The 13322-nt window shown below is 37.0% G+C and overlaps 1 protein-coding gene across 1 annotated transcript in view; it reads right to left on the bottom strand.

The window, feature by feature from the left end:
* The window catches only part of LOC134337058 (carboxypeptidase D-like), a 74307-nt gene that overhangs the window by 35654 nt on the left and 25331 nt on the right, over positions 1 to 13322 (bottom strand). Inside the window, exons 3-8 of the mRNA XM_063031850.1 lie at positions 10939 to 11081; positions 8616 to 8785; positions 6157 to 6518; positions 4560 to 4751; positions 3603 to 3770; positions 1707 to 1816 (exon numbers count right to left, since the gene is read on the bottom strand). Of these exons, the coding sequence (XP_062887920.1) occupies positions 1707 to 1816; positions 3603 to 3770; positions 4560 to 4751; positions 6157 to 6518; positions 8616 to 8785; positions 10939 to 11081 (1145 nt within the window). The remainder of the gene's footprint in view (positions 1 to 1706; positions 1817 to 3602; positions 3771 to 4559; positions 4752 to 6156; positions 6519 to 8615; positions 8786 to 10938; positions 11082 to 13322) is intronic.

Raw genomic sequence — 13322 nt, 5'->3', positions numbered from 1 at the left:
GACTGTGGGTTGGTGACAGCTTTCTACTTTCCAGACCTGCCCAGGTCACGACATTCATATCCACTCTGCAGACATTGCCCTTCTACTTCCTTCAAACCTCACCCTTTGATTACAATCCTGTCTACACAAAGAGCCAAAATAAGTTGTTTTGGAAAGCTTCACCGCTTTTTACCCCGGCCCCCTCAGACACTCTACACAGAGAAGGGCTCATCAGCGGTCAATTCAAACTTCATCTCAGTTCATCCTCTCTCCCCTATGCATTCTCTCCACTGACTTTTACACACACAAACTTGCGAGCTTATTCATAGGTGGTCCCTCGACAAACACTGCCTCCCATCATTTCATTCACAATTAAGACCATCTCTAACAGTTTTCTTCCTTCCTCCTTTAATCTAATTTTCTTCTGTTTTCCTTAGGAAAAACAGATTCACTTAAAGATATTTAAGACCAGTGAAGTAACTTTAAATACAAAAATAAAGCTATATATTCTACCATAATATTTATTAATAAAGTGAAGCAAAAATCTACATTATGAAAATTTGAAATGCTTCACGTTAAATCAACATCTCCTTTGTATTCATGTTTCTATGTGGACATTTCTTTTGTTGTGAAGTTGTGGACTGAAGCAGTTTTCTTTGATCAATTTCACAAACAAGATAAAATAGCTTTCACTTAACAAGTACTTCCATTATCTCAACAAGCTTAAGAGAACATTAATTGATTTAAATAGTATAATTTATTATTCAAAATTGGAGGGAAGAATTTAATTCAAGAGATAAATAGAGACTATAAATAGCAATTTTATCATAGTAGCAACAATTGCAGCATAGTGGAGAGGCTGTTCATTGTGTGTGGAATTGATGGGGGGGGATAGAGCACGCAGGGAGGAAAATAGTGAGAGAAAATGCAAGAGACAGGTGCAATTCAACAGAGTTTGTGGAAAGTATGAGGTATCAAAAAGTGAATAATTACAATGGAAAAAGAATACAAATGAGTGGGATTTATATGTTCTTGTGCATGAATCAAAGTTAGTAGGCAGGTGTAGCAAGTAGTTCTGAGAGCAATTGCCCTCCATTATAAATGGGATGGAGTTAAGAAATATGGGTTAGAAACATATAGGATGTTAGTGAAGTCATTTCTGGAGTACTGCATACAGTTTTGGGTGCCTTACTTAATAAAGGATACAGCAGCATTAAAGGCAGTCAGAAGGATATTCATCTGACCATTTCCTGGGATGCCCTATCATGCGAAGCAAAAGAGGTCAGATCTGTATTCTTTGGCATTAAGAATAAGTGGTGGTCTTTTCAAAACATTCAAGAAGCTGAAAGGTACATGAGGAGTTGATGTTGAGGTGCTTCCAATAATTAGAAATGGAAGCATGTCGAATGAAAAGACAGGGGGTGACCACTTAAAACTGGGGCACACAGAAATTTATTTTCAGAGGGTAATGAATCTTTGGAATTCTCTACCACAGAGTCATGAAGCCTAGCTCATATAAGTGATAAAAGTACAGGAAGCTATATTTCTGAAAGATTAGGGCTTTGAGGGCTAACTCAAAACTGCAAGTCTTAACTTGAGAGATTAGTATCAGTAAGATTACAACATCATAATGTATGACAAAACATCTAGCACAATTTTTAAAATTCAACACTTAGGAATCAAATTAAAGCTTTGCGTTAATTTAGTAACAGCATTAAATCGAATACCTTGGCAAAAGAAAGTGCCAACTGGCGAAAGACAGCATCATCTGGTGACTGACTGTATCTTTCTTTGCCATCTGGATCATCATCATAAGGGTAATTCACCACTAGGGAACCTAATAAAGAGCACAGTCACTCATTTTTGAAAGTGTTCTGATATACTGGTGAGATACATGAAAGTATACAACATTGTCACAAGTTTCTTCAAATTTTCTAAGAAAACATGTTCATACATTTGCCTGAATTTTATACAGTAAACTTTTTCTCCTATAGTTGCAGAGAAGTACTGAGTTTGTATTTCGATATAGTAACGCCCTGTACTTTATCTCCATAAACATGCCTAAGCCCCATATCACACGATCTTCTGTAAATTTCAGATTAAGATTCACACGCAACATCATGATTTACAAAAATAACCATATTGGAAATTTCCAACTGATTAAGCATCAATTTACCCTTCACAGAAAAAAGTTCCAAAATTCTGCCAACCTGCTTGCAATAATTCTCTATCATCACTTCTGCAAGGCCTGGCTATTTTTTTCTGCTTAGTTTTCTCAGGTTCCTTAATGTTATTATAGTCAGTGGTGGTAATGGGGATAAACTCCCACTACCTATTAAATGCTCTCAATGGTATGAGCCTCATATAGCCTCTGACAACCAAGTCCAGATCCTGGCCTTCACGTGTGGCTTAACTACTAAGCCCGGAAGAACCGTTTCAACTGACAGGAGAAGGGGCAAAGGCAGGTTACTTGTGCCTTAAATCCAGTTGCTTTGATCAGATGGGGCTCATTAGCTGTGGTTGGCAGCTCATCTAAAAGGTGGAGAACTCTGATATCAGACCTCTGCTACCTTGTGGCTATACCCACACATCAGGAAGGTTTCGGGAGTAAACACCCGAGGAAGAATCCAGGGCTGGAGTCCTTAAGGCAGTCCTACATTGAGTTCAATGCTGATTGGCAACTCCTGGGATGCTGCTGGTACCAAACCATATCGGTCTCTGCCATTCCTTTGGGTTCATCAGATGCGTGGAGAGGGGGTGCTTTCTACATGGGCAACAGCTTGCTCTCCATATCGTACTGCCCAGGCTTGCGCATCTTGATAGCTAGGAAGCAATATTCACGGTCAAACCTGACCAATGGAGGCCTCACTCACTCACTGATAATGGGGTTACATGTGATATTTTCCAATCTGATTTAAACTTCACCAAAATCTTAGGAATTATAGAAAATTAAAACCTGCTCATTAACTCTCATCTCCTTCAAGACTTGGTTGAAAGATACAACATTCTGAGATGTCTTGTCAGGGTAAATGTTGGGTAGATATTTCCACTGGTGGGAGTATCTGGAACTAGGTATTACTGTTAAAAAGGGGTATTTAAGATGGCCTCATTGATTTCTTTCCTAATGCTTAGAAGCTCTTGAGTCTTTCAAATCTTTTCCTCAAAAAGCAGCAAAAGAAAAACCTTAAATATCTTTAAGGGAAGGGTACATAGATTTTTGATTCAGTGATGAAAGATTACCTTAGCGGGCAGTAGGTCGCAATTACACTAACCACATTCTTATAAAATGTCAGACCAGGCTCAAGGGGAAAGTGATCTACTATTGCTCCTAATTCTTGTGCCTGTTGGTGTGCTTTTCCTGTCCCTCCATTTAAGTTAAGGAAAAGATACTGACACTCACTGTCAAGATTCAGATCTCAATGATAGTCATTAAGGCAGGATCCTAACTATTTAAGAGTTAGGACTCAGTTACTTCAACATAGGAAGAAAAGGTGAAAAGATAAATAGTTTTGTTCCGACATTGACTGAAGTTATGCCATTTCATCATCTTACCGATTACTCAAAATGTCCAGTAAATGATAACAAATGAAACCCAACTTGACCCAAGGAGAAGAAGTACCAACCTCCATGTAAATTAGCAGACAATACAAAAGGAATCCTGCTCAACCAATCCATCAAAGCTAATGTCTCAGGCTGTTGCGGGTCAGTGATTTGAAAGAATTGATCCGGAAAGTTGCGATTCAGATCAAAGTTGTTACTGTTGTTTCTACCAACCACACCACTCGCGTCCCCTGAAAACAAAAGCAAGTGTGTATTTTAGAAGCATGCAAGGCATATCACAAGAAACAGGGAAACTTTCACATTATGTATATTGTTAAGTAAAGTTCTCTAAAACATGACACTAATGTAATCTGTAGATCAACAGAACACACTAGCATTTTGGAAAAGGATGACATATAGAAAATGTATTCTTTTGTTTACTGGAAAGACAAATCACTTGGAATCAGCAGAGCACAGACTGTTTTTCAAGAGACCCTTGGAGGTTCAATGCTATCAGATTTTAAGTATAAGATCAAGTCACACGTTTGATCGATGATTTAAGTATTTATATTTTTTGAAAATTCATGTTCTTAAATTCATTCTACTTGGGCACATTCTTGCATAATAATTAGTTGCATAGAAATGCTGAACATAAAGCTTTGTAATGAGGCATTCTAACATTACCTAACATGCATAATACATTCTGCTGAAGAGGGGAAGTTAGAGCAACTCAAATATATAATTGGGGAAGAAACAACCTTTATGACTCAAATCAGAAAGCAGACATTAACAGATCTGTGAACATATGACCTTTTGTCCTCAAGAGGCAGCGTGGTTCTCTGCACTGTATTAATAAATAAAATAATAAATAAGTTTTAACAAACCAAGTATAGAAAAATAAGTGGCTACTGCAGGACATATTTTGGAAACAACCACCAGAACACCAGGAAAAGATTATTTGATTGGTCTCACCCAGGACACATTTTACTGAACATTCTTTCAAAATCTATCGTCTTCTAATTCAATGCTAAAATAATCACCTTCTACTGAAACTTCATATCCGTCAGGATTCATGGAAGGCATGATGTGGATTCTGGTTTTATTCACCAAATCAGTCACTTCAGGATCCAATCCATAATTATTACAGAGGTATTCAATTAGATTCAAGAGAAGTTCACGACCTACTACTTCATTCCCATGCATGTTTCCAATGTATTTGAATTCAGGTTCACCTGGATAGACAGAAATTATTTAACTAAATTCAGTTAATACTTCCTTCTAAAGATCACTGACTCAACATATTACAACATTGATTTTGTAAATTAATGCACAAGCAAATTATGCAATATAGCAATAAAATTGCATGCAAATTTGGCTCCAGGCAAAGAGTGATATTCATCTGTCATCCAAGACATGAGGGTATATCATGCTGGCAAAGAGTTTCAAGTAGGAACTAATGTTTATAGCTAGCACTATCCCAAACACATCAACTAACTGCTAAATGCTGTAGATCCAAAAGAAATGGGCCAAATGACCACAGCATCTTGCACCGCTGTTCACTGAGAACAAGGATTACCCCATGATCCAAAGTCACTTTTCTGCCCTATAATCTTAAACCCCTCAAAATCAAAAACAAAATTATTCTCAGTCTCAAGTATTTTAATGACCAAACCCCAGTCTTTGAAGATTAAGAATCCTAAAAAGATTTGCAGCCTCCCAAGTTATCAAATTTCTCCTCTGACCAACTGACAAGGAATTATGCACTTCAAGATTATAGACTTTCCAGCTTGGAAGGAACATTCTCCACATCACCAATTGCTTTCAAAAACTTACATTAACATCACCTCTCATTCTTCTAAAACTGTTCTGCAGTTGGCAGAGTTTTATTATCTTGTAACCTCCTCACCCCAGGAATCAATCTAGGTTGTATCAGCTCAGTAAAGGTAGAAAGCACTTTCCCATATTCACTTGCAGACACTCTGCACACTCTTTGCAGCTCCCTTCTCCATCTAGTTTTGTATCCACAAGCTGTTAGCATTGCATTGTATTTTCAACCAAGTCACTGGTCTAAGTAATAAATAGCTTAGAACACAGTACTGTAATCATCTTTGAGGCACTACTGGCAAAAGCTGTGCAAACCTGATCTGTTAATCAATCACAACCATACTAACATACTAGTTTCTATTTTAAGTTCTCATTTCATGTACCAAATATTTTTGTTCTATTTTCACTAATGTCTTTTGAAATTTTTATCTGGCTTTCTGGTTATGTTCTTGGAACAAAACTGAACTGGACAAAATTTTCAATCCTGTGTCTTCCACAAAACTCCTCATATCGTGAGCATTTGATATCACAGCTCTACTATTTTCTCCAGTACCCAAAACTCTCAAAGACCATTTCACAAATGTGGAGAACTTTCATCAAAACCATTTATTCCTATAGAAAAATACCAAGTTATGTAAGCTTGAGGGAAAAAAATTATTTTAAGGAGTAACTTCCAATCACAAATGGGACAATAAAATCCTAGCTCTCAAAACAATTAAGACTTGGGAATAGGGGATTACAGAACATTCATTTTCAGCTTTGAAACCTAGATGCACGTCAAGTAGATTTTGTACTATCTTTTTGTAACTATACCCATTTCATGGACGCCTGCATTGTCCGAGATTTCCATGACGTACAAATTCCTTTGCTTCACTGATTTCCCAATGGCATAGAGTCTCGTGATTGTGGGATATTCAGTTGCATATTTTCTCAATAGGATCTCCATATCTATATAATTATGATGTCTGAAGTTCTCAGGCTCAATAGTGTTCGACTGCTGTTCATTTTCCATTTCTGATATGTTTTGTGTCTTGAATTCAGTAGAGCTTGCCACGGTTGGAGTGACAGCCTCGATAGTATGATTAGCTGCAGTTACTAAAGACTGGAGTGTGAAATTAAGCTGTGTGGCTGGACCCTCTAGCACCTCAACATCGAAGACAGTGACGGGGATGTAACTGTGAAGATACAAGAAATGTTCTTTTACAATATATAATTATAAATCTATTATGATTTCATAAAATAGTAACCAAACAACCCTGAAAATTGTGCTGGTTTAAGACCCAATGCAAATTTATTGGATTTCGAGTTCAAACATGTTAATTCACACCAAGTTGCTTGGCTGGTAACTTGATTCAAGTCAATACCAAAGCTGCGCATATTTGAAAGATTAAAAGAAGATAAACAGTGCTCAGTTGATGTTTTGCTCCATGAGATATAAACAGTAACCATGTAGCTTTACAGCATCGTGTGTTCAAAGATAAATTTTATTTTGGAAAAGTATCAAACTTCATGTCGTTTACTTTGGGAGATTACAAAATGTGCCGACTAGAGTAATGCTATATTTTTTTGGAACATACATCACACAAATGCAGAGGATTCCGGTTAATTAGGACATATCAGGACCAGTACATTCTGGCCCAATTAAGTTGCTCTCCCAATTACTCAAAGTTTCATGGAAATAATTTAAAAAGTTATTAAAAAAAGACAAGCCAATGCTTAACTGAGTAACAAATTACAAAGGTATATATTAAAATGAAATATAGAAAAAATTAGAACACAACCAATACTACTACAGTACTATTAAAGTATGTTTTTCCAGTGTATGCTGACGGGTTCTTTTGATTGACTGTAAATGAACAAAACCAGTGCAGCTAATGGACTGACTTCATATAATGTTTTCGACAATTGCATCTCCCAAATCTTCGTTTTTATTGTAACATTAGTGTTGATGCCTTCAAATTCTTCGTAGTTCCTAACCTGAAGTAGTAAAATGATTTTATTTTTACTCCCGGCCATTTCTATCATCTCCAAGCCTGAATGATTGAAACTGCAGTGTGCAAAATACTTCTGAACTGCTTATTTTTTGCCAACCATCAGTGGCAAAAAATACTGCTTTTTGAACGCAAGTACATGCGACTGACGCTGTTGGAAAACTGCTTGGTCTCAGCACGGTGAAGTGTCCAATAGCCACAGAAGTGCACACGACTGACACTAGTTAGAAACTGTTCAACAGTCTCCTGTCACAATTAAGTGGCACAGTGTCTTAAATAAATGAAGGGAATCCTGGCTATTCTCTTGATTGGCTTTCGTTCTTTAGGAGTTGTCCCAAATAAGTGGCTGCCCTAATTAACCAATGGCCCTAGTAACCAGAATCTACTGCAATTCATTAGGACATAATGACAGATTTCAGAAGGGATAAAAAGCAGTGTTCCCTTGCTGGTGTATACAAAGCAGCAGACATATATTTTTTTAAATCATTATATGCTTCATCTCAACTATTTGGAAGAACAATACAAAACATAAACATTAGCATATTTGACTGTCAAAGCTGAATTTTACAGTTGATGTGCAGGTGCATAGCAAACTATTTTTATGCCGAGTTCCTGCAATTGTTTAAATGCCAATAACTCTCCCCAAAAAAGGCACCGCCTCTTCTCTACCCATACATCAGCACAAATACCAGTTCTCAGAAGAATCAGTGTCATAGGATCCTGCACACAAATAATGGATAATGAAACTAATAAAATCATTAGTTGCAGGAATCAGCGTCATAGGAAGTCATTCCTGCCTGTGGCCAACAAACGTTACAACTCCTCTCTGGGAGGGTCAGACACCCTGAGCCAATAGGCTGGTCCTGGACTTATTTAATAATTTACATATTACTATTTAACTATTTATGGTTCTATTACTATTTATTATTTATGGTGCAACTGTAACGAAAACCAATTTCCCCCGGGATCAATAAAGTATGACTATGACTATGACTATTATGTGTGCTCCACAATTAATTGTTCAGGGTCAGAGCTACAGTATGGTAACAAACCCTTTCAGCTCACTGAGTCCATGCCTAGCATTAATAATATATCTACCCTCCCTCATCCTACGTTAACAAAGAAAATAAAATATGGGATTGAAGGCCGAATTTGAATTTAACCCTACAGAACTAATTTGAATACAGTGGCCCCCTCCTAAGTGGAATCACCTTATTGCTTTGTCTGGCATAGATCTATATTCACAGATTCAAGGAAATTTGCCTGGGTTAAACTCCTTACCCTCGTGCAACAACTGTTATATTGTAGAATCCGGGTACAAGCAATCTGTGGAAGTCACCAAACTTCCCTGTAGTGATATTGTGATCAATGCCAGCAACCACAATGACTGCATCAGAAATTCCTGAGCCAAAAACAGCATCTGTGACAATTCCTGCAATACCAATGTGAACCTGCAAAATACAAGCAGAAATTCCAATTGCAATTGACATTTGGTAGAAAATAATCAGTTATTCAAAATACTCAGAAAAATTAAATGCTCCAAGCACAAATTGCTTAGCAGTGAATGAAATCTAATCATCATCAGCAGAGTTCAGAGATCTATTGGATAAAGATAAAGAATATGTGGAAGACAAATGGTACATCAGAAAATACTGCATAATTAAAATTTTCAGCTGTGATACATAAAAAGTTATTACCTATACTGGAAGATATTATTTTATGAAGTGCTTTGGTCCATCACAGAGACCTGAAATGCACTACAAGATCAGAAAAACAGAACACAGAGTAAAGCCTTTCATTCCACTGCATCCATATAAGCTTGCTGACAGAACAGCACTGTTTGAAAGTATAAACTAATTGTGTTCCTAAATCTGCATGCTCACCCTTGAATGCCTGTCCAAATATTACATAGCTTATGGAATCCAATTCCATTACATCAGCAAGCAGAGAATTCCAGTTCCCAACACATTAAAAAAATTCACCTCCTATCTAGATATTTTGCCACAGGTTTTTAAATTCAATACATCTAGTTATTGACAACCCACCAGTGGGGATAATCTTTCTCCATCACATTATGTTTGTCATCTCCTATCCCCCCCTGAACAGTCCTAATATTTTTTGATTGTTTCTTCTACTGAAGTCTTCCATCTTGATAGCATCCTGCATCTTTTCTATATCTATCCGAAGGGATAAGTCTTTTCTGAAATCCAGAAACATTCAGAGTCCAACTGAGGCCTAACCCGTGAATTTATGAAGCTCAGAAACAAAATGTTTGCAACCTTAGCTAATGTGCACCACTTACGTCACCTTTAAGGAACTGAATACAATGGCAGCAATTCTGCTTACATGCATTTTCCAAATTTGTATCATTTATAATAGATTGCCCTCTGAGACTGGCCCTCACAAATATGCTCAAGTTCACAGGTTGCTTTACTGAACTCCATCTTTCATTTTGAGCATTACGCCACAATGAATCTTATAACCATCCTCAGCATGATCCACCAACTTAATCCCTTCTGCAAATGTTATTACACAGCTTCTGTATAGAAGTAATAAGAGGTTTATGAAAATCACAAACAGTAATTAATCTATATTTGATCTTTGGGGAAACAGCACAACAAACCACTTTGAGGAATATTTATCCACCGCCATTCTTTGCTATTTGTCATGACACCAGTTTTACATACTTGACATATTTTTTATTAATCTCATTAGCTTCCATTTTAAGTATCCTGTATGATACATCAGTGAAAGCCTTTACCTTAGATAAAACACACACACATATTATCTATTATAATGCTCTGATCCATCTACTCTATTATGCAAAGAATTTAATCATTTGCCAGACATGATTTTATTTTAAATCCAAGCTGACTTTCCTTGATTAACCTGTCATTTATCCACTTTCCTTTTTGAACATAATAGCACAACAGTAGTAACTTTTTAGTCCTCAGGCACACTCCTGCATCTAATGAGGATTAAGAGATTGTTTTTCTATTTCCATTAATGCTTTATCAGAAACCTAAGATATATCCTACTTGGACGAGTGATTTACTATTTCTCTTCAATGTTCATTTTCCCTGTATTTATTTTCTATGTTTCAATCTTGTACATGACCACCTTCTTCATATAAACTTCTCGGCTTCCTTGGTAAAAACAACTGGAAAAAGTAATATTCTAAAACTTCTTTTGATGTCTTTGTATGAAAATTTAGTTTGAATTCTTGACAGATTCAAATGTTTCCCCACTAACTGCTTATAATATACAGATGGTTTAATGGGTACATTTTAAGTTACTTACTAATTTCTCAAAATCATACTGGTTCCTGTATTAACTGACTTTTGACAAGAGGGAATGGCAAACGCTACGCCTGGACCCCAACGCTGTATCAAAAAGAATATCTATCCTGTGGTTTCTATAATTTTCTTTCTTTTGTTGCTTCAATTCATTATTTGCTTTAGAGTTTTATTTTAATCTTCTCCCTTCAATGGAATACCCTCTCCTTCTACAACTCGTTCCTTCCTTCTCTCTCAATCGACATGCAAGGTACTCTTCTTAAAGCAATTAACATATCATTTCTTTATCACATTTTCTCTTGGAATACCTGCTCCATTAGACTTAGAAGTGAGTCACGGTTGTTGTTCCATTCTTCTTTTAGTGCAGAGGCAACTGGGTATTTACAGCAGGAGAGTTCCAGTGTGATTTCAAAGCATTCTCCATACAAATAATTGTAGTCCTGCATGCCACCTGCAAGACATGGGTTAAATTAGACGTCATATAACCTCCATGTTGACTAAGTAGTACAAAACAATTTAGATTGATAAATAATATTTCCTACCTTGGGGAATATTTTCTCAGTTTCACTATGGCACATCCTAAGGTACTATTTTTAAGTTGCATTTACAATGTTTAGACTTGCAGGCGCTAAAAGTAGCTGGTGGTTATAACAGTTATTCAAATATATTTTAAGCTCACGCTTACAGTGAAAAGTTCAACCTAAAGATTGTTCAGCAATCAAAGCAATCATAAATTAGTAAATTGCCCAATGTACAGTGAAAGACCTCTCTTGCATACAGTCCATACAGATCAAATCATTGCACACACGACACTGACATCAGTCATATCAGTATCATAGCCAGCACAGTAGTACAGTGGTTAGTGTAATGCTTTACAGAGCCAGGTGCAAGATCGAGGTTCAATTCCAACCTCTGTCTTTAAGGAAGTTTTACACTCTCCTTGTGATCATGAGTTGCCTCCAGGTGCTCTGATTTTCTCCCACATGCCAAACACACATGAATTATGAATATGGACATGCAATGCTATCCCCAGGAATGTGGTGAAACTTGCAAATGGCCACCAGCAAATTTAATGCATTACTGTATGTTTCATCATACATGTGGAAGCCACAGAAAGAGTGCAGAGGAGATTTACAAGGATGTTGCCTGGATTGGGGAGCATGCCTTATGAGAATAGGTTGAGTGAACATGGCCTTTTCTCCTTGGAGCGACGGAGGATGAGAGGTGACTTGATAGAGGTATATAAGATGATGAGAGGCATTGATCGTGTGGATAGTCAGAGGCTTTTTCCCAGGGCTGAAATGGTTGCCACAAGAAGACACAGGTTTAAGGTGCTGGGGAGTAGGTACAGAGGAGATGTCAGGGGTAAGTTGTCACTCAGAGAGTGGTGAGTGCATGGAATGGGCTGCCGGCAACGGTGGTGGACGCGGATACGATAGGGTCTTTTAAGAGACTTTTAGATAGGTACATGGAGCTTAGTAAAATAGAGGCCTATAGGTAAGCCTAGTAATTTCTAAGGTAGGGACATGTTCGGCACAACTCTGTGGGCCGAAGGGCCTGTATTGTGCTGTAGGTTTTGTATGTTTCTATGTAACAAATAAAGCTAGTCTCTTATCTCTCAAAAGTGCATTGAAGTAGTACAAGGTAAAATAACAATGTAGAATAAAGTATTACAGTGCAAAGAAAGCGCAGTTCAGGTACAAGGTTACAACAAGGTAGACTGCGAGATCAGGAACCCATCTCAATGTACTAGGAAGTAAATCAATACATATCATTCTCCGTCAGAATCACTCATTCCACCTGTCAACTAATGTTTTCATAAACCAAACTGAAAATTTTCAAAGGACAAAGATGCCAAACTAAATACAACAGGGAAAACACATGCTTCAATATATTTCTATGGGTTATCAGAAATGATGATTCAAGTTAGTAATAGCATTAGGATCCTTACATAAATTATCTGAATAAGAAATTTAAATACTTTGGAAATGGCAGTAGCTAATCCCCAAAACCAAGTTAGAAACTTTCCCAATTACTTAGAATGCATCTTCAAAATTAATAGAAGGTTTGAATACCTCAACCTCACATGTAACAGCACAAAAGAACTGGAGGAGAAGCACTTCATTTTTAGAACATGGTGACATCATTTATCACCTTCAGTAATCACCTTTGAAGGCACTAGAAGCTGCTAGTGGTTATATTAGGTATAATTTTTTTTAGTGGGTAGTTACCTTCTTGAATACTGTAGTCTATATGGGGAAATATCCCCAGAAATACAATGCCCAACAACTGATCTTATAACAACACGCGGTAACAAACGGAGCAGACAACATATAGTCCCAAGGATGTTATAAATGTCTTCATGCAAAGATTTAACAAAGAAATCTTTTGGAATTATTTAAAGAACTATGAGTTCTGCTTTGTGGTGTATGAAAAAAAACTACCTAAATTCAATTATTGCATTGAATTTACAGATGAAAATTTCTTTCATGAACAGATGAATTTGATTCTAGCAGTGAGGGGAAAGCAAGCCTTAATATGCAGGCATCAAGTGACAGAACACTACAACCTACTTGGGAGGAGATCACAATTTGTTATGAAAGCTGATTATTGACCTAGTTAGAAGTTGGTTCAGAGGCTGAAGAATAATAATGAACGGGCACTCTGGTTAAAGGATGTGGCTAGCGATGCC

Source organism: Mobula hypostoma, chromosome 23 (assembly GCF_963921235.1).
Source record: "Mobula hypostoma chromosome 23, sMobHyp1.1, whole genome shotgun sequence".
In the NCBI taxonomy this organism is placed as follows: domain Eukaryota; kingdom Metazoa; phylum Chordata; class Chondrichthyes; order Myliobatiformes; family Myliobatidae; genus Mobula; species Mobula hypostoma.
This window is presented reverse-complemented; position numbering and strand designations above follow the sequence as displayed.